This window comes from Bison bison, unplaced genomic scaffold (assembly GCF_000754665.1).
Source record: "Bison bison bison isolate TAMUID 2011002044 unplaced genomic scaffold, Bison_UMD1.0 scf7180017864109, whole genome shotgun sequence".
Lineage (NCBI taxonomy): Eukaryota > Metazoa > Chordata > Mammalia > Artiodactyla > Bovidae > Bison > Bison bison.
This window is the reverse complement of record NW_011494681.1, coordinates 2,379,820-2,400,820: the sequence shown is the minus strand read 5'-3', so window position 1 is coordinate 2,400,820 and position 21,001 is coordinate 2,379,820. Positions and strand designations below refer to the sequence as shown.

Genomic DNA, 21,001 nt, shown 5'->3' with positions numbered 1-21,001 from the left:
GCGTGACGCGTTTTCAAATCTTCAACCGCCGCAGCCCAGTCGTTTTTGCTTTTCCTCTTCCTTCTCCGCGCTCTGGGACCGGATTCGGCCCCGGAAACCAAGCCAGCGGGCGCGGCATCTCTACTGCGTGGGTGTGGTGGCCCGCGGAAGGGGAAAGGCGACCGGCGGGTCAACGGACCTCGAAGAAGCCGAGTTTTCGCGGCGGCCCGGGGCAACACCCTCTCCCAACCCAGCATGTAGGTGTTGGGCGGCTGCCATGAACTCCGGAGCCATGAGGATCCACAGCAAAGGACATTTTCAGGGTAGGAAGCCCCTCCTCCGTTTGCAGTCCCTTTAATCCTTTCCTCCCCTCCTGGTTCCATTGTTGATTCTAAAGAGTTCTCGCCCTGGGGCTCTCTGCTTTTCTGCCTGACATGTGCGTCCTGCTCTGTGGCCTGAAGGAAGGCACGGTTCAGGGAGCAGAGGGATCTCGGCCCCAAATTCCTCGTCGTATGGTCGATTATAAAACGAGAAGACAGTGTGCGGACCCGGGAGCCCGCTGGGGCTCCCACAGATGCTGCGACCCTTGGAGGCTGCAGATCGAGCCTCGGTTTAAAAGCAGATGTGTTCGGGGCTTTTCGCTTCCTGATTAAATTGCGGATTTTTGGTCTTATGAAGTTGAAGCAAAGTATTTTATTTCAAACACACCTTTGCTGTTTTCAACATTATAAACAGAAATAAAAGCAAACTCTCATTTTCAGGCACTTGTTAAGTAGTCCGGCCTCCAAGTGTTTCTTCCTAATATATAGTGTGTGTGTGTTTATGTACAGTATGTATACATGGTCTCCTACTATAAACAGATTTGAGTTCTTTAATTTTTAAGCAGCTGTTTGTAGCTTAGATCTGTTTTCAAAAGAAAGAATGAAATAAATGGTGATTTGGTTCTTCAAGTGGACCGTTAAGTTTTTTTAATATACACTGACTCTACATGAAACTTAACCTTGAGCAGTCAGGAACCTTTGAGGACTCGGTCAGTACCAGTTTTGAGTGTTCAACAGAATGCCAGAAGCTCAGTAAGTATTTGTTGAGTAAATACTCCATGGAGTTTACATCCTATGAAAACTTTGAAATTGGTTTTATATAGTTCTATGCCTTAATGCATAAAACAGGATTAAATGCATGAATATTTCCTGCAAATCAGTTCCTATGAACAATAAACGTTTTGTGACATACAATATCTGTTTAAAGACTATTTTGCCATTATCCTAAGTGACACTACAGAGGAAATATATTAAAATATTAATGCTGAATTAGTAGGATTATATTTTTCCCTCTGTGATATGATTATTACATAAATTATTTTTTAAACAGTAGGTGATGGACAGGGAGGCCTGGCATGCTGCAATTCATGGCGTCGCAAAGAGTCGGACACGACTGAGAGACTGAACTGAACTGAAAAATTTTCTGTCTGCATAAAGCATGATCTAATTCTAATTTTTTAAACAACAGGTGGAATCCAAGTTAAAAATGAAAAAAACCGACCATCTTTGAAATCTCTGAAAACTGATAACAAACCAGAAAAATCCAAATATAAACCTCTCTGGGGTAAAGTATTTTACATTGACTTACCTTCTGTCACCACATCTGAAAAACTGCAAAAGGACATTAAGGATCTGGGAGGGGTAAGTCAAATCCATGCACTTTGACCAAAAAGAAAAACTTTCTAACTTATAATCATTTAAAATTTTTCTTTTGGAAAAAAAAGGTATAACCATATAGCACCAGGGGCTTCCCTGATGACTCAAAAGATAAAGAATCTGCCTGCAATGCAGGAGACGCAAGTTCAATACCTGGGTAGGGGAGATCCTTTGGAGAAGGGAATGGCTACCTACTTCAGTATTCTTGCCTGGAGAATTCCATGGCCAGAGGAGCCTGGAGGGCTATACAGTCGAGGGTCACAACGAATTGGACACAACTGAGCAACTAACACTTTCACTGTTTACCAAGCTTAAATTTTTTATCATCTGTTTATCATTAATGCAAAGTCATGTAACTTCGGAAACCTGACAGAACTTTCAGGTTTCTATCTGGTGTAAAGTTCACAGTGTGAAAAATGAGACACCCTTGTCCTGGAGGAACTGCTGATTGCCTTTTCATTGTAATGTTGGGATGTCCTTCAGATGGCAGGAGCTCTTTGATTGTGATTATTAGGAAGCTAAATATAAATAAGATGGTATTTAGAGAACAAGGAAAACCTGTTTAAACCACAAAGATTTAAAGTTTCTTTTGACTGATACAGACTCAAAAGAATGAATGTCACTAAGGTACCACTTTTGGTTTATGAATATGGGAAATATGCTTCTTTCCTACGTTATACATTTGAGTATTAGAAAATTTGGATAAATTACAAGATTTTTTTAGGATTAAGGGTGATACTGGATAAATTTTGCCAAGGTTAAGATTTAATTTCCTGATTCTTCCTGCTGTACTTTGAGTTTGTCTTGGTTAGCATTTTTTAATATGAGAAGGCAATGGCACCCCACTCCAGTACTCTTGCCTGGAAAATCCCATGGACGGAGGAGCCTGGTGGGCTGCAGTCCATGGGGTCACTAGGAGTCGGACACGACTCAGCGACTTCACTTTCACTTTTTACTTTCCTGCATTGGAGAAGGAAATGGCAACCCACTCCAGTGTTCTTGCCTTGAGAATCCCAGGGACAGGGGAGCCTGGTGGGCTGCCGTCCATTGGGTCGCACAGAGCTGGACATTACTGAAGTGACTTAGCAGCAGCAGCATTTTTTAATAATATGAGTAAATCCTGCCATAATGAGAATAAAAATTTGCTGAACATGTAAGAGGTTTTTTGGAACTATTTACTGATATTTTACTTATTCTGTCTTTGAAAAACTATTCTACTGTTTTGCTGTTTTCTTAGACTAAAACATTGTCACACACTTGTCATAGTAGTAGCATGTTATCAGAATAACCATATGACTGCATTCCTAAAGGTTATATTTTGTAACCTAGCACCTTTGAATAAAGGATCCTTTCATTTTAAAAAGTAAGTACTCAAGTGTTCAGAGAAGTTAAGTGACTGGCTCAGGGTAGAATCAGCCTAATTTCCAGACTCACATTGTATTGCACCGTTCTGTTCCTCTAGAATCCATGGCTACAGTGGAAAAACTCATTAACCCTACTGATGTAAATCAGTAATTTTAGATTTGCGTTTTTAGCAGTGGAGCCCTTCAAACAAAATCATGTTAAGAAGACCAATGTATAAAGCCACTGCTCTAGCTAAAAGAGCAGTACAGAAGCTCTCATCCCTATAGCAGTTCCTGAGACACTTGCAAGAACCAAATTTTGAGTTAACTTATACATTAGATAATAGTTGAGAGTTGGTTTTATCAAATTTTCATCCTAAAATGGTTTGAAGTAGGCCAATGAAATGAAGAGCGTATTTCCCCAGAGCTGTGGATTTTGCACTGAATTTGATTATTCTTTAATTTCTCTTAAAAACTTTTAAATCAAATTCTGATCTCCCCAACACACTACCTTTCCAATAATTCATTGATGTCATGATTTCTGTCCCTAGCACAGTACTGTTTCTATCACTGAAAAAGACTGTTAAGATCTCAAATGTGAACTATAAAGGAACTTTGACCTCCATACACTTAAGTTTTAAGATTCAACTCTAAGAAATAGTTCCATAGATATTCCTTGAAAGGATTATGCTTACTATTTTTATAATTACTTAAATCCTTTATCCATTTGTAATTTATCCTGCCTCAGGCTATTAACAGTGTTAGTCTGTTTTAAAATGGTCTATGCATTTTTTTCTCTCATCTTAATGAAAACATCTGGTTCAGTCGCTCAGTCATGTCCGATTCTTTGCAACCCCGTGGACTGCAGCACACCAGGCTTCCCTGTCCATCACCAACTCCCAGAGCTTGCTTAGACCCATGTCCATTGAGTCAGTGAAAACATCTAAATACACTTTTTATTTGGAGAATACACTTCTGAAAATTAAACCACTGAGAGCACATCAGGAAAGTCTGACATAATGGGAAAATATCTTTAATAGTGGAAAGGAAGACTGCTATTGCAAAACCATCCATATAAAGGCCCATGTCTAAACAGTGTGGGCTAAAATAAGAGAGTTGGGAAAGAAAAGAGATATAGGGTCAGATACCTTACCATATCATGGACTTGAGGATAAAGTTACTTGTTTTTGATGTTCAGTGTAACCTTTGAGTCATTAGAAAATAAATTTTGAGTTTACACTTTTAAAGACCTAGATTCAATAATAGCTAATAAAGACTGACAAAACTAAGTTAATGGTACAGGACCCAGTATTAACTTTTTTGGTAGATTCAAAAATGAATCTGATACCTAGTCCACCTGCAATTTCTAATCAAGTAGAGATGGCATTGTTACAATTGTTATATAACAATGTTAAAAGGGAAAGATTATTTCCAACTGAGGAACCTTGGAGGCCATTATATGGACACAATTTGAACTCAGCTTTGAAGATTGATTATGATTTGAACATATGGAAATTCATTCAGAAATTATTCCACCAGTGTTTCCCATATGGTAGCACTTTTTAAGATGACAGGGATGCAAAAATTAGATGTAGTCTAATCCTCTATGAATTCTCAGCCTATAGGAACATCAGACGCCTAAATAAATAAATTGCAGTATAGCACTGTCAGTGCTTTATCAGAAATTATGTAGAAATTGCCATTAGAATACAGAAATGGAAATTATTAACTCTGCCTTTTACAATTTATAGCAATGATAAAGTTTGAGCTGAATCTTGAAAGCCTAGTAGGAATATACCAGGTAGAATGAATGAACTAAATAGAAGAAAGAGCATACATAAAATATATGTATGTGTGGTTTGAGCAGCTGTTAATAATAGAGTATGACTTGATCTTGGGATTTAGATGGGGGAAATAGCAAGAAACAATGTTACATTGGGACCAGACTATGAAAGATATTTTGTTCACTACTAAAGAGTTACAAGAGGTGTAGGAAATGGAAAACCAAAGGAAATGTGGGTACTAGCATAATGAGTCAGACACGACTGAGCGACTTCACTTTCACTTTTTACTTTCATGCATTGGAGAAGGAAATGGCAACCCACTCCAGTGTTCTTGCCTGGAGAATCCCAGGGACAGGGAAGCCTGGTGGGCTGCTGTCTATGGGGTCGCAACGAGTCCAACACGACTGAAGTGACTTAGCAGCAGCAGCATAATGACAGACATACAAACCAATACAATAGAAGAGAGAAACCAGAAATCCTCTCATAGTCACCTGATTTTCATCAAGGTTGCCAAGACCATTCAATGGGGAAAGGATAATCTTTTCAACAAATGCTAGGAAAACTGAATAGCAACAGCAGAAGAATAAAGTTGTACCCTTACTGTACATTATATGATGCAGTTAATTAAAAATGGATCAAGATCTAAAACGTAAGAGCTAAAACCCATAGAGGAAAGTATTGGGGAAAATCTTAATGGTATTAGATTTGGCATTGATTCCTTGACTATCATACCAAAAACACAGACAACAAATGAAAAAAAATAGATAAATTCGATTTAATAAAAATGAGGTTTTGTGCATCAGAGGACTACTGTCAAGGGTAAAAAAGACAGCCCACATAATGAGAGAGAAAAATTTTGCAACTTTTTTCTGTTTGCAATATCTGTTGATGGATTAATATCCAAACTATAAAGAGTACAACTCAACAAAAATCAACCCAGTTCAAAAATGAGGCAACGACTTGAGTAGACCTTTCTCTAAAGAAGATATATATAAATGGCCAATAAGCACAAGAAAAGATGTGCCACATCACTATTCAGTTCAGTTCAGTCGCTCAGTTGTGACCGACTCTTTGCAACCCCATGAATTGCAGTATGCCAGGCCTCCCTGTCCATCACCAACTCCCGGAGTCCACCCAAACCCATGTCCATCCAGTCAGTGATGCCATCCAGCCATCTCATCCTCTGTCGTCCCCTTCTCCTGCCCCCAATCCCCCCCAGCATCAGACTCTTTTCCAATGAGTCAACTCTTTGCATGAGGTCATCAAAGTACTGGAATTTCAGCTTTAGCATCATTCCTTCCAAATGACACCCAGGGCTGATCTCCTTTAGAATGGACTGGTTGGATCTCCTTGCAGTCCAAGGGACTCTCAAAAGTCTTCTCCAACACCACACTTCAAAAGCATCAATTCTTCGGCGCTCAGGTTTCTTCACAGTCCAACTCTCACATCCATACATGACTACCGGAAAAACCATAGCCTTGACTAGACGGACCTTTGTTGGCAAAGTAATGTCCCTGCTTTTGAATATGCTATCTAGGTTGGTCATAACTTTCCTTCCAAGGAGTAGGTGTCTTTTAATTTCATGGCTGCAGTCAGCATCTGCAGTGATTTTGGAGCCCAAAAAAATAAAGGGAAATGCAAATCAAGACCCCAGTAAGACAGACATAGAAAACCAACTTAAAATTAAACAACAAGTTCCTACTGTATAGCACAGGAACTATATTCAGTATTTTGTAATATACTATAATAGAAAAGAATATGAAAAAGAATATATATATGAATGTGTAACTGAATCACTTTGCTGTATACCACACACTAACACAACATTGTAAATTAACTATATGTCAGTCCAAAGAAGTAGTGTGTTACCACCTCACATCCATTAGGACAGCGACTGTCAACATAGGTGTCAGTGAGGATGTAGAGAAACTGGGACCCTTGTGCACTGTCAGATTGTAAAATGGTGCAACTACTATGGAAAACATGTTGTTTCCTCAAAATAATAAAGAAAGGAATTATTATGTTCAAGCAATTCCACTTCTGGGTATATATCCAAAAGAACTGAAAGCATCTTGAAGAGATAATTTATATACCCATGTCCAGAACAGCATTACTCACAGTAACCAAAAGGTGGGGGGAAAAAACAGATATTAATAAGCAGATGAATGGGTAAATGTGGTTTATACATACAGTTCAGTCGCTTAGTTGTGTCGGACTCTTTGCAACCCCATGGACTGCAGCATGCCAGGCTTCCCTGTTCATCACCAGCTCCTGGAGCTTACTCAAACTCATGTCCATTGAGTCGGTGATGCCATCCAACCATCTCATCCTCTGTCGTCCCATTCTCCTCCTGCCTTCAATCTTTCCCAGCATCAGGGTCTTTTCAAATGGGTCAACTCTTCGCATTAGATAGCCAAAATATTGGATGTTCAGCTTCAGCATCAGTCCTTCCAATGAATATTCAGGACTGATGTCCTTTAGGATGGACTTGTTGGATCTCCTTGCAGTCCAAGGGACTCTCAAGAGTCTTCTCCAACACCACAGTTCAAAAGCATCAATTCTTCAGTGCTCAGCTTTCTTTCTAGTCCCACACATCCATACATGACTACTGGAAAAACCATAGCTTTAATTAGACGGACCTTTGTTGGCAAAGTAATGTCTCTTCTTTTTAATATGCTGTCTAGGTCATAGCTTTTATTCCAAGGAGCAAGTGTCTTTTCATTTCCTGGCTACAGTCACCATCTGCAGTGATTTTGGAGACCAAAAAAGTAAAGTCTGTCACTGTTTCTGTTGTTTCCCCATCTATTGGCCATGAAGTGATGGGACCAGATGCCATGATGTTAGTTTTCTGAATGTTGGGTTTTAAGCCAACTTTTTCACTCTACTCTTTCACTTTCAACAAGAGGCTCTTTGCTTTTAGCCTCAAGAGTGGTATCATCTGCATGTCTGAGGTTATTGATACTTCTCCCAGCAATCTTGATTCCAGCTTGTGCTTCATCCAGTATAGCATTTCTCATGATGTACTCTGTATATAAGTTAAATAAGCAGGGTGACAATATACATCCTTGACGTACTACTTTCCCAATTTGGAATCAGTCTGTTGTGACAATATACATCCTTGACGTACTACTTTCCCAATTTGGAATCAGTCTGTTGTTTCATGTCCAGTTGTAACTGTTGCTTCTTGACCTGCATACACATTTTTCAGAAGACAGTTTAGGTGATATGGTAGTCCCATCTCTTGAAGAGTTTTCCACAGTTTGTTGTGATCCAGACAGTCAAAGGCTTTGGCATAGTCAATAAAGCAGAAATAGATGTTTTTCTGAAACTCTCTTGCTTTTTTGATAATCCAAAGGATGTTGGCAATTAGATCTCTGGTTCCTCTCCCTTTTCTAAATCCAGCTTGAACATATGGAAGTTTTCTGTTCACGTACTGTTAAAGGCTAGCTTGGAGAATTTTGAGCGTTATTTGCTAGCATGTGATATGAGTGCAGTTGTGCAGTCGTTTGAACATTCTTTGGCATTGCCTTTCTTTGGGATTAGAATGAAAACTGACCTTTTCCAGTCCTGTGGCCACTGCTGAGTTTTCCAAATGTGCTGGCATATTGAGTGCAGCACTTTCACAGCATCATCTTTTAGGATTTGAAATAGCTCAACTGGATTTCCATCACCTCCACTAGCTTTGTTGGTAGTGATGCTTCCTAAGGCCCACTTGACTTTGCATTCCAAGATGTCTGGCTCTAGGTGAGTGATCACACTGTTGTGGTTGGAATATTATTCAACACTGAGAAGGTATGGAATTCTGTTCCATGCTACATCATGGGCAAACCTTGAAAACACTGTTACATGAAATAAATCAGACCCAAAAAGATAACTACAGGATTCTACTTATATGAACTACCTAGAATTGTCAAGAGACTTCCTTGATGGCTCAGCAGTGAATCCATCTGCAATGCAGGAGATATGGGTTTGATCCCTGTGTGGGGGAGATCCCTTGGAGAAGGAAATGGCAACCCACTCCAGTATTCTTGCCTGGGAAATCCCATGGACAGAGAAGTCTGGCTGATTACAGTCCATGGGGTCATAAATGAGTTGGACACAACTTAGTGACTAACCAATGACAGAATTGTCAGATTCACAGAAATAGGAAGTAGAGATTAAAAGAGATAAAAAGGCTGGTGGGAGGGGTAATGGGAGTTACTGTTCAGTGGGTACAGTTTCAGCTTACAATGATGATCAAGTTCTAGAAATCAATAGTTCAGTTCAGTTGCTCAGTTGTGACCGACTCCTTTGCTGTTCATCACCAACTCCCAGAGTTTACTCAAACTCAGGTCCATCAAGTCAGTAATGCCATCCAACCATCTCATCCTCTGTCATCCCCTTCTCCCGCCTTCAGTCTTTCCCAGCATCGGGGTCTTTTCCAATGAATCAGTTCTTCCCATTAGGTGGCCAAAGCTTCAGCTTCAGCATCAGTTCTTCCAATGAATATTCAGGACTAATTTCCTTTAGGATGGACTAGTTGGATCTCCTTGCAGTCCAAGGGACTCTCTTCTCCAGCACTACAGTTCAAAAGCATCAATTCTTCGGTGCTCAGCTTTCTTCACAGTCCAACTCTCACATCCATACATGACTACTAGAAAAACCATAGCAATGACTGAATGGACCTTTGTTGGCCAAGTAATGTTTCTGCTTTTTAATATGCTGTCTAGGTTGGTCATAGCTTTTCTTCCAAGGAGCAAGCGTCTTTTAATTTCATGGCTGCAGTCACCATCTGCAGTGATTTTGGAGCCCCAAAAAATAGTCTGTCACTTTTTCCATTGTTTCCCCATCTATTGGCCATGAGGTGATGGGACCAGATGCCATGATCTTAATTGATAATGGGATGGTTATTAAAACATTGTGAATGTACTCAATGTCACTCTATTGTACACTCAAAAATGGTCTAAAAGGAAAATATTGTTAAATATTTTATCACAGTTTTTTTGGGTTTTTTTTAAAACGTGGGAGATTGGGCTTCTCTTGAAAAACTGGGACTTCTGTTAGTGTGAGGGCCCACATATTTATGAAAAAAAAATTTTTTAAGAGTATTTGATATGTAATTGTTCATTTGCATTCTTGATGACCCTTGTAGGCATTTGAGTTTGTAATCCTTGGCACATATAAATGTACTTTATTTACTGGTGATGAAAATGTTATTCAGAAAAAGACGTAGTGATTTGTATTTAACCAAGGCAGCTGCTGGTCTTAGCTACAAATTCTATGTAATGCTTAGATGAAATTAAGTCATTATTACATAGTTTGTTTCACTTTTATTATCCTCATTTATGTTGTGAGATGCTGTAGAAATTAGATACAGCTGTTTAAAATATTTTTAGCTTCATTTATGCAAATAGTTAATTTTCCTACCTTTGAATGGGAGTGATTTTCAGCATTGACTTTGGTATATGTGTTTATTAATTCAGGCAGTGGTTTTCAGACTAGGGAAATTCTCTTCAAAATAGTCATACACTCTTAAGGGTAAAGGTTTCCTATCTTTTAATAGTTTCTCTTATGGAAAGATATTATAACTTTATGAGTTTGAATTGTGCTGTCCATTACTGTAGCCATTAGCCAATTGGCTACTGAAATTTAGGGTAACTAAAATTAACCAGGTTAAAATTCATTTGCTCAATCACATTACATTTCAAGTACTCCATGTGGCAATGGCTACCATATTGAACAATGGTGATAAAGAACATTTCCATCATTACAATGCATTCTACTGGACAGTTCTGCTTTAGAGCATCAACGTGAATCAGAATACCTGTGTTCACACAACATTGTATATCAGCTATACGTCAATTAAAAAAAATTTTTTTAAGGTTAAGAAAAAAATACCTTTATTCAAGTTCCTTTATGACTGGCGTAACCTCAGGTAGGTGCCTTCACTTCTCTTCTATTTTCTTCTCCAGTACCATGGGTTATGTGGATTAAACTAATTATTATATATAAACTACATGCTGTTCTTGGGTTGTTAGAACTCTCCTTGTACTTTCTCAGGACTCAAGGCTCAGAATAATACAGCATAGAAATTTAGAAAATATTGAATATGTTTCAGATTGACATTTCCTATTGTGCCTAGCATATGAAACAGTTAATGGTTTATATGAGTTCCTTAAAAATATTTTTTTTTCCTTTAGCGAGTTGAAGAATTTCTCAGCAAAGATATCAGTTATCTTATTTCAAATAAAAAGGAAGCTAAATTTGCACAAACCTTGGGACGAATCTCTCCTATACCAAGTCCAGAATCTGCGAATACTGCGGAAACCACATCACCTCATCCCAGCCATGATGGAAGTTCATTTAAGTCTCCAGATACAGTAAGTCTCTTAAATATGCTTTGAGACTCTGAAAGGCTATGCATGAGTGAGTGAAAGTTGCTCAGTTGTGTCTGACTCATTGCCACCCCATGGACTCTACAGTCCATGGAATTCTCCAGACCAGAATACTGGAGTGGGTAGCCTATCCTTTCTCCAGCAGACCTTCCCAACCCAGGAATCGAACCAGGGTCTACAGCATTGCAGGCAGATTCTTTACCAATTGAGCAATGAGGGAAGCCCCTGAAAGTCTATAGGATGTTATAATTAAGAGTGGGCTGACAGCAGAGTTCACCTAGGTAGAATAATATCTACATTAAGTGTATCTACATTAAATGTGGCTTTCTAGTTGTCCATAAGGCTGCTGTTGTATATAGAATGGTGATTTTTTTCTCCTAATAATACTTATATAGTCCTACTCCAGGGGGCTTCCCAGGTGGTGCAATGGTAAAGAATCTGCCAGCCAATGCAGGAAACACAGGTTCACACCCTGGGTTGGGAAGATCCCCTAGAGGAGGAAATGGCAACCTACTCCAATATTCTTGCCTGGAAAATTCCATGGACAGAGGAGCCTGGCAGGCTACATACAATACATGGGGTGGCACAGAATTGGACATGACTGGTTGACTGAGCACAATCATACTCTGATTCCTAAAATACACCCTTGCATTTAGTGATGACTTATGTTTAGAGTAACTTACAACTAAAAGATGACAGCAGGTCATTTTTTTAAAGAAGGAATAGACGCCTTTTGTTTGTTTCAGAGCATGGTAAACAAACAGTAGCCCAGGAGCCAAATCCAGCCTGCTGCCGATTTTTTTATAGCGTGCAAGCTAGGCATGTACATTTTCAAATGGTTGAGGGGACATTCAAAAAGAATACTTTGTGACAATTGGCAGTTATATGAAATTCAAATTTCATTGTTCATAAATAAAAGTTTTATTGGAATACAGACATACCCATTCATATAGGTATTGACTGATTGCTTTACTGCTATAAAAGTAGAGTGGGATAGTTGCAACAGAGACTATATGGCCTGCAGAGTCATATGAACATGTACTGTCTGGCCCTTTAAAGAAAAAGTTTGCCAGCCCCTGGTCTAGATTTACTGACATCACTTCAGTTCAGTCGCTCAGTCGTGTCTGACTTCTTTGTGACCCCATGGACTGCAGCACACCAGGCTTCTCTGCCCATCACCAACTCCTGGAGTTTACTCAAACTCATGTCCATCCAGTCGGTGATGTCATCCAACCATCTCATCCTCTGTTGTCCCCTTCTCCTCCTGCCTTCAGTCACATCACTACCACTCAGTTGTCAGTAAGTTGTAAGATACAGTGAAGGGTAAATTAAATTGATTTAATTGGTTAGGAAAAGCAGAAGAGATTGGAAAAATACTGTTTATCTCATTTTTAAATTGAAATTAATTAAATAATTTTAAATATCGTCCCCATTTACCTCATGTAGCCATTTGGGAAGCAGGGACACCTGGAGGCAGGGAAGAACAGGTAAGAGAAATGAGTTACACAAGAGAAATCACTTGGGAAAAAAGAGACAAATATATAGAAGAAAAAAGTCAAAGAAGGAGAGACCTAGGAAGCCTCATACATTCTTTCAGTTCCTGCTTTTTTTGAGGAACAAGGTTGTACAACCGTGACTAGTTCCAAATTAGTTGCTGCTGATAGCATTTAAACTAATTTTCCTAATGTCTTATTTAAAACTGAAGCTGTGTAAAAACCAATATATCCAGTCTACTCATATCATTAGGTCTTCAGTTAAACAAGAAATTAAAAATGTAAACTTAAATTTAATTACAGACGGAATCTCAAATCAGTCTATTTTATTTTTCACGTTGAATAACATTTACTACAGAACTGACCTTGGATCTCATTCAGCTGAGTTCAGTTGCTCTACTTAAAAAAGAAGAAACAAACTTTTTCATCAGAAATCTAATTGCAAACAAAGACTGTAAGGGGATCAGTTTTTACCATATATTTATTACGCTGATGGTAATTAAGACTTGTATAAATAAAATGTATGTATTTTAAAGCTCATGTTTATATTAAAATTCATTTTTAAATTTTATCTACTTTTGCTCATTTTGTCTTTTTAAAATTTTTTCCAGTAAGGCACTATGTATAACTATAGTTTGGTTGTTCTTTGGTCTTTCTATAGGTGTGTTTGAGCAGAGGAAAATTATTAGTTGAAAAAGCTATCAAGGACCATGTAAGTAGGAATTTTTTAAAAATTCACAATGTTTATTCTGTTACTAGAAACTGAAATATAAAATAGAGATGTTCCTGAAATCTTTTCCTCATTTTTAATAGAAAAAGCCTAAATATTAGCATGTGTCTTGTTTTATGCTTTTCATGAAGTAACACCTCCATCTTGTGGCCTTTTAAAGTATTACTGGACACTTCTGAAGCTTGTGGCATTCTGTGATTTAAAACAAAATAATTTCTTGAAACTATTAACTGTAAGGCTACAGGGTACATTGTCAAGAATATGAGAGTGTATTAATCAGGAATGGTTTTAGAAATTCCAGAAGGAAAAACTGCTGTCCTCATGGTTATTGTAATTGTGTAGGGTCTGTTCTGAATAACCATAAGTGATATTAAACTTCAATAATATTTTTAATTTAGCTCATTTAAAATAGGAATTTCCTAGAAAAATCTGTCAAACTTTTTTTTTTTTTAACAGGACTTTATTCCTTCAAACAGTATATTATCTAATGCCTTATCATGGGGAGTAAAAATTCTTCATATTGATGGTAAGGATTTTATTACTGTTTTTGACAGTATTTGCTCTAAGTGTCTATCTGTCTCTTGCTTCCTAATTTTAGATAGTGAGAGTTTTAATAGTAAGACATACCTGTAACATTAATTCTTTCATCTAAACTTAGTACAATTTTAAGAAAGTAGCAGTGTTTAACTGCAAAGGCAAAAATGCTAATCTTAAACCCTTCTTTCTTTTAAAAAAGACATTAGATATTACATTGAACAAAGGAAAAAGGAATTGTATTTACTCAAGAAGTCAAGCACTTCTGCAAGAGATGTGGTATGTTATTTTCCTTAATTTTTAAACTAATTAGAGAAAATGATTAAGCTTGGTTTTTAGTTATGTATCTATAAACTTTTTTGCCAAGTGGAAAATATTACTGCTAGAATATACGAGGGGTAATCATGTATACTGTATACATATTCTGTTATCTGAATAAATTATTGCCTATCACTTTAGGATTTACTCATACGGTGAAAGTTGTTTCAGGGATGGTTGGCATAGTTTTATTTTCTTCTTTGATGGCTGCTACCGCTAAGTCGATTCAGTCGTGTCCGACTCTGTGACCCCATAGACGGCAGCCCACCAGGCTTCCCCGTCCCTGGGATTCTCCAGGCAAAAACACTGGAGTGGGTTGCCATTTCCTCTTTGATGGCTGCTGGAGCTAAAAGAACAGATATTTTTGTTCATTCTGAAAGAAAACACCATGACTGACATATTGCATGAGAAGCTCCTAATGTGTATAATACACTCCTTTCAGGAACATAAATAAGGAGGCTTATTTATGTCTATTTCTGTCATATAGTATGACTATCTGGCCTAACCTCAAAATATTTGTTAAACAAGTGTGTTGGGCATTAACGTCTGTTAGACCTAATGCTCTACATCTTGACTTTTCTTCTCTCTTGACTAGCTTCCTTGACAAAGCCTCTGTATAGAATCATGCCTTCATGATCCTTTAAAACAAACCTCTTCTGTCCTTTAAAACAATAAATACAATAAAAACTTCCTGGACCTCACATCCCTACCTACTATTTAATCTTTATATCATCCAGGCATTTGACATTTCCACTTTTACACTTCCCATTCACTTTTCAACCTGTACTACTGACCAATTTGGCATTTCAGGTGTGCACTTTTTAAAAACCAGTCATATTGGTTCTCTCAGCTACTGTTCACTTCCTCCTTGAACTTATTTTCATCTGGAACTTCTCTCATCCCTTTGCTTTCTCATAGTTGTCATATCTCACAACATTCTTTTGTGGTCTGGTTTTTTTTCACTCAATTGTTAAATGAATCTAAATGGTAAATAAATTTTATAGAAGAATGTATATAAAGACATGAAGCCATATGTAAGATGGCATGTTTGGAAAATTTTCTGTAGTATAATACAACCTGATCTTTGAGTGTGAAAGTGATAAATGAAGCTAGAAAGGTTAGTAGGTTAAGATAGGTCTTTGAACACTACATAGAGTTAGATTTTATTTTTAAGAGTTTGGAACATGACTGAGAAATAACTAATAGAAGAGGAACCTGGTTGGATAGCTATTTTGGAAGGATCCTGTGATAGCCAATTAACGATATTTCCTTGCAAGACTGATCATTTCACTCTCATAGTTCTACCTTTTCCAAAATGCAGTGGAGTTGGAAATCATACAGTCTTAGCCTTTTCAGATTGGCTTCTTCACTTACTAATAGGCATTTAAAGTTCCTCCATATTGTTTTGTTACTTGATAGCTCATTTCCTTTTGTTGCTGAATATTCCACTGTCTGGATGTGCCACAATTCCCATTTACTTTCTGAAAGACATCTTGGTTGCTTCCAAGTTTGGCTGCCTGTGGCACCTTTACAGCTGCAGTGTCTTAACTGGGGTCCACTCTCATGTCAAAACTGAGGGAAAAAAGAAAGAGGAAATAATACAGGGATTCCCTTTGTACTCTTTCCTGGCTCTTTGTAGCCAAAAAGATGAGGTTTGTATAGGAGTTACAGCCACTGACTCTGCTATTGCTGCCAATCTCAGGACTAGAGGTCCATTCTTCAAGAAGCATTGCAAGAGAAAAGAGAGTAGGAGAATAGAAAATATATCCCCCGTCCCCTTACCCTTAAAGATAATTTTGACTTCCTTCTGCAGTACACCTACTTTTGTTTACTTTTAGTCCTCAAGTAGTAGTTCATTGAATTTTGTCCAGTTTTTATTGTCATCACTTCATATGGGGAGTGACCATATAGAATATATTCCATCTTGACTAGAATTAACAGGCTAATAAATTTTTTAATAATTCTTTGATGAGTTTATCACAAAGGTTTTGCTGAATAAGGACATAAAAATAATTAACATGACTATTTTTAGATTATTCTTTTAACCATGCTTTTTCATTATTGGTTGATTTCTTTCTGTGAAGATAAAAACCAATTATAGCTAAAATGCAAGGTATGTGTTGGGTGTACTGTAAAAGTAAGCTTGGGTTACTAAGTTCCATACCAGTGGTTAAGATCTTTAATTCTTGAATCATCTTTGTTTCCTTTCATTTCTTTGGTTGAACTGATTTTAAAAAGCAGCTTTTTCTCGTTTTTTTCCCCCCATGAAACTACAGTAATCAGCCTTCCTTTATATAGTTCTTTTTCTATATGGTTTTTTAATTTTAAGGATATTGAACAGTTGTAGTACCTGTTTTCCCTTTTCAAGCCCAGTGTTTTCACTATATATCTATATTTCCCCCCACCTCTCCAGGGGAAGAGAGTAGGTGTTGGCACTCAGAAAACAAAAAGTAGGTATTTTGATTTTCTTAAGTGTGCATGTTTTGCTAGAAAATAGAACAAACTTAAAAAGTCTACTGAAAAATCATGTAACCAACCCTTTAAATGACTTATTCAGTGGGTTGGTAGCCTTTTACCCTATGGCTGTCTGGTGAAGCCTGCGGGCTTTTGTTGGAATAATTTTTTATACATTTTATATTCATCATATTACTAAGAAAATAAATGATATTGAAATTCAGTTATCAGAATATTTTTCAGTGTACAATAGTTATATACTTGTTTTTATTACACATTAAAAAGTTCTACCAGAGATTATAATTGCTACTGTAATTCGGTTTTTAAATGATGAGTGTAAATGATGCTTTGAAATATTTGTAGTAACTAATATGATATGGAAATGTTCAACTGGTATCAAAATTAGAAGCACTGCTAATACTACTGTGTCCCTTAGTTATGTGCAGAATTGGAGGAAATGCTGAATTTCGGTTAGAGACTAGTGAACATGAAATTCAAAATTTCCTGTTTTTAGCTCAAAATTCTCCTGAATTCTACTTATAGATCCTTTGAGGGATTGATTCAGTTTAAGAATTTCAGAATATAGACAGAGAGTTTGTTATTTTGGAAATGGATTTATAATTATAAGATACCTTACCTGAAGCTGAAAATTTCAAACTGAAATGAAATGGGTAATGGATACATAGTTGGATTATTTTAGCCCAAGAAGTTTTGTTAAAAAATTTTTAAAAATTCTGGATTTGTAAGTACCTAATATCATACTTTATATATTCCCAAGCAGGTAGACTCAAAAAGCCTTTTGTAAAGGTGGAAGATATGAGCCAGTAAGTATCTTGAATTCAATCTGTATGATTTAAAAGGAGAAAATATTTGATTAAAGGAGAAAATCTAATTAAGCTATTTCCACTAATACTCTTAGGTCCCTTTATGTTAGATTTACATGATACTAATATGCACGTGGCACAGTTTCAAAAAGGAGCATTAGGGCAGCAATGGAGCAGACATAGAGAACAGACCTATGGACACGGTAGGAGGAGAGGAGGGAGAAAGGGAGATCTATGGAGAGAGTAACAGGAATTTACAGTACCATATGTAAAACAGATAGCCAATGGGAATTTGCTGTATGACTCAGGGAACTCAAACGGGGCCTCTGCGACAGGCTGAAGGGTGGGGCTGGGAAGGAGGTCCAGAAGGGAGGGGACATGGGTGTACCTATGGCTGATTCTTGTTGATGTAGGACAGAAAACCACAAAATTCTGTAAAGCAATTATCCTTCAATTTAAAATTTTTTAAAAAGCATTAATTACTTTGTGTTTGAGGACTGAATTTAGTTTCAGTAGGTTTTAGATAATAATTACTTAAAAATATAGTTTAGAGCAACCATGAGACCAACTCATTTTTCAGTACTTCAAATAACCCTTCTCTGGCTGAATGTAATACCATACAATTTAGTTAAAGATTTACTTAAAGATTGCATTTACATTTTTGAAAAAGAAATTATTAGTTACTACTTGGAAATGTAAAATCTGACTATAACATCTAAGTTGATAGTTTTCTTAAACTCATTCTGAGCCTCTGTAACATAATCTTAATGAAGACTACAGACATAAGTAAATTAATTTGGCATGGGAGAATTAGATTTCTCTTAACATTCTACTACTCATTTAGACACATGTGATTAATTCTCTTAGGTACTCACTGAGGTGATAAAGATGCATTGAACACTTTTTATTAAATGTTCTGCTGTGACAGAAAAGTACAATTTAAAATTAGGCCTAGAGAAGCATCAATAAGTAGAAAGACAGTCCATGTTCATGGATTGGAAGACTTATTTTTAAGATGTCAGTACTACCCAAAGTGATCTACAGATTCAGTGTGGTCCCTATCAAAATCCCAATGACTGTTGTTATAGAAAGAGAAAAATCCATCCTAAAGTTCATATGGAATCTCAAGGGACCCTGAACACCCAGAGTAATTTTGAAAATGAAGAACAGAGTTGGAGGTCTATACTTCCTGATGTCAAACTTACTACAAAGCTGTAGTAATCAAAACAGTTCAGTACTGACATACAGACAGATGTATGAACCAATGAAATAGAAGAAAGAGCCCCAAAGCAAATCTTTATATGATCACATGATTGTGGACTAGGGTGCCGAGAGTATTCAGTAGGGCAAGGACAGTCTTTTTAATAAATGAAATTGAGAATACTAGATAGCAACATGCAGAGAAGAATGAAGTTGAACTCTTACTTTATGCAATATATAATATTAACTCAAAATGAATCAGAGACCTAAAACTATAAAGCTTTTGGGTAAAAAACCATGAGTAAGCTTTATGACATTGGAATTGGTGCTGATTTCTTGGATATGACACTAAAAGCAGAAGCAAAAAGAACTAAATTTTACTACATCAAAATTACAAATTTCTGTGCCCAAAGAACCCAACAATGAGAAGGCAACCTATGGAAAGGGAGAAGAAAGTTGCAAATAATGTATCTAATAAGATGTTACTATAAAGAACAACAGAAAGTCAAATGACCCAGTTGAAAAAGGGGCAAAGTTCATACATTGATTCAGAGATATACAAATTACCAACAGGCATATGAAAAGATGTTCAGCATTACTAATCATTAGAGAAATGCAAATCAAAACCACAGTAAGAAATCGGTGAAGTTGCTTAGTCGTGTCCGACTCTTTGCGACTCCATAGGCTGTAGACCGCCAGGCTCCTCGGTCCATGGGATTTTCCAGGCAACAATACTGGAGTGGGTTGCCATTTCCTTCTCCAAAGAAATCTAATACCTCACAACTATTAGGATGGCTACTGTTTTGAAAAGAAAAAATGAGTGTTGGTGAAGATGTGGAGATACTGGAACTCTTGTGCACTATTGGTAGGATTATAAAATAGTGTAACCACTAAGGAAAACCATATAGAGATTTCTCAAAAATTCTGAACTGTATGATCCATGAATTCCACTTCCGAGTATATATATCCAAAAGAAACACACAGTTTTGAAGAAGTACTTGCACATGCATGCAGCACTACACTATTCACAATAGCCAAGAGGCAGAAGCAACCAAAATTTGTTCATCAACAGATGAATAGATAATATGGTATATATATATACAATGGAATATTGCTATGCTTAGCCTTGCTCAGTCATGTCTGATTCTCTGCAACCCCATGGACTGTAGCCCACCAGGTTCCTCTGTCCATGGAAATCTCCAGGCAAGAATACTGGAGTGGGTTGCCATTCCCTTTTCCAGGGGATCTTCCCAACCCAGAGATCAAACCCAGGTCTCCCACATTGCAGACAGATTCTTTACCATCTGAGCCACCAGGGAAGCTCCCAATGGAATATTATTCAACTTTAAAAAGGAATGAAATTTTGATACATACCACAATATGGATAAACTCTGAAGACATTGTGCTTAATGAAATAAGAGGAAATTACTGCATGATTCTATCTAATGAGATACCTAGTGTAGTCAGATTCATAGAAACAAAGTAGAATGGTGCTTGTCAAGGGCTGGTGGAGAAGGGAGAATAAAGAGTTACTTATTTTATATGTGGATTCAAAGTTTCAGTTTTGAAAGATGAAGAAAGCTATAGATATGAACAGGTGTTAAGAATCTAAAAACATTGTGGATATATTTAATACAAGGGAAAATGAAGAGTTACTTATTTTGTTATATATGGATACAAAGTTTCAGTTTTGAAAGATGAAAGCTTTAGATATGAACAGGTGTTAAGAATCTGAAAACATTGTGAATATACTTAATACAACTGAATTGTGTTCTTAAAAATAGTAAATATTTGGAATCAAGATTGCCAGGAGAAATATCAATAACCTCAGATATGCAGATGACACCACCCTTACGGCAGAAAGTGAAGAGGAACTAAAAAGCCTCTTGATGAAAGTCAAAGAGGAGAGTGAAAAAGTTGGCTTAAAGCTCAACATTCAGAAAGCTAAGATCATAGCATCTGGTCCCATCACTTCATGGCAAATAGATGGGGAAACAGTGGAAACAGTGTCAGACTTTATTTTTCTGGGCTCCAAAATCATTGCAGGTGGTGATTGCAGCCATGAAATTAAAAGACGCTTACTCCTTGGAAGGAAAGTTATGACCAACCTAGATAGCATATTCAAAAGCCAGAGACATTACTTTGCCAACAAAGGTCCATCTAGTCAAGGCTATGGTTTTTCCAGTAGTCATGTATGGATGTGAGAGTTGGACTGTGAAGAAAGCTGAGCACTGAAGAATTGATGCTTTCGAACTGTGGTGTTGGAGAAGA

The 21,001-nt window shown here is 37.2% G+C and overlaps 1 protein-coding gene across 3 annotated transcripts in view; it reads left to right on the top strand.

Moving 5' to 3' along the window:
- Positions 1-35: 35 nt before the first annotated feature.
- DBF4 (DBF4 zinc finger) overlaps positions 36-21,001 on the top strand; it is a 27,418-nt gene continuing 6,452 nt past the window's right edge. For 2 of the 3 annotated variants that reach the window (XM_010839070.1, XM_010839071.1), the window contains exons 1-8: positions 36-302; positions 1,489-1,661; positions 10,983-11,162; positions 13,332-13,382; positions 13,857-13,926; positions 14,137-14,213; positions 16,666-16,702; positions 17,488-17,530. In XM_010839070.1, the coding sequence (XP_010837372.1) occupies positions 257-302; positions 1,489-1,661; positions 10,983-11,162; positions 13,332-13,382; positions 13,857-13,926; positions 14,137-14,213; positions 16,666-16,702; positions 17,488-17,530 (677 nt within the window). In that variant the 5' untranslated portion in view covers positions 36-256. Of the gene's footprint in view, positions 303-1,488; positions 1,662-10,982; positions 11,163-13,331; positions 13,383-13,856; positions 13,927-14,136; positions 14,214-16,665; positions 16,703-17,484; positions 17,531-21,001 lie in introns of all 3 variants that reach the window. The other variant, XM_010839069.1, reaches the window with a different exon arrangement.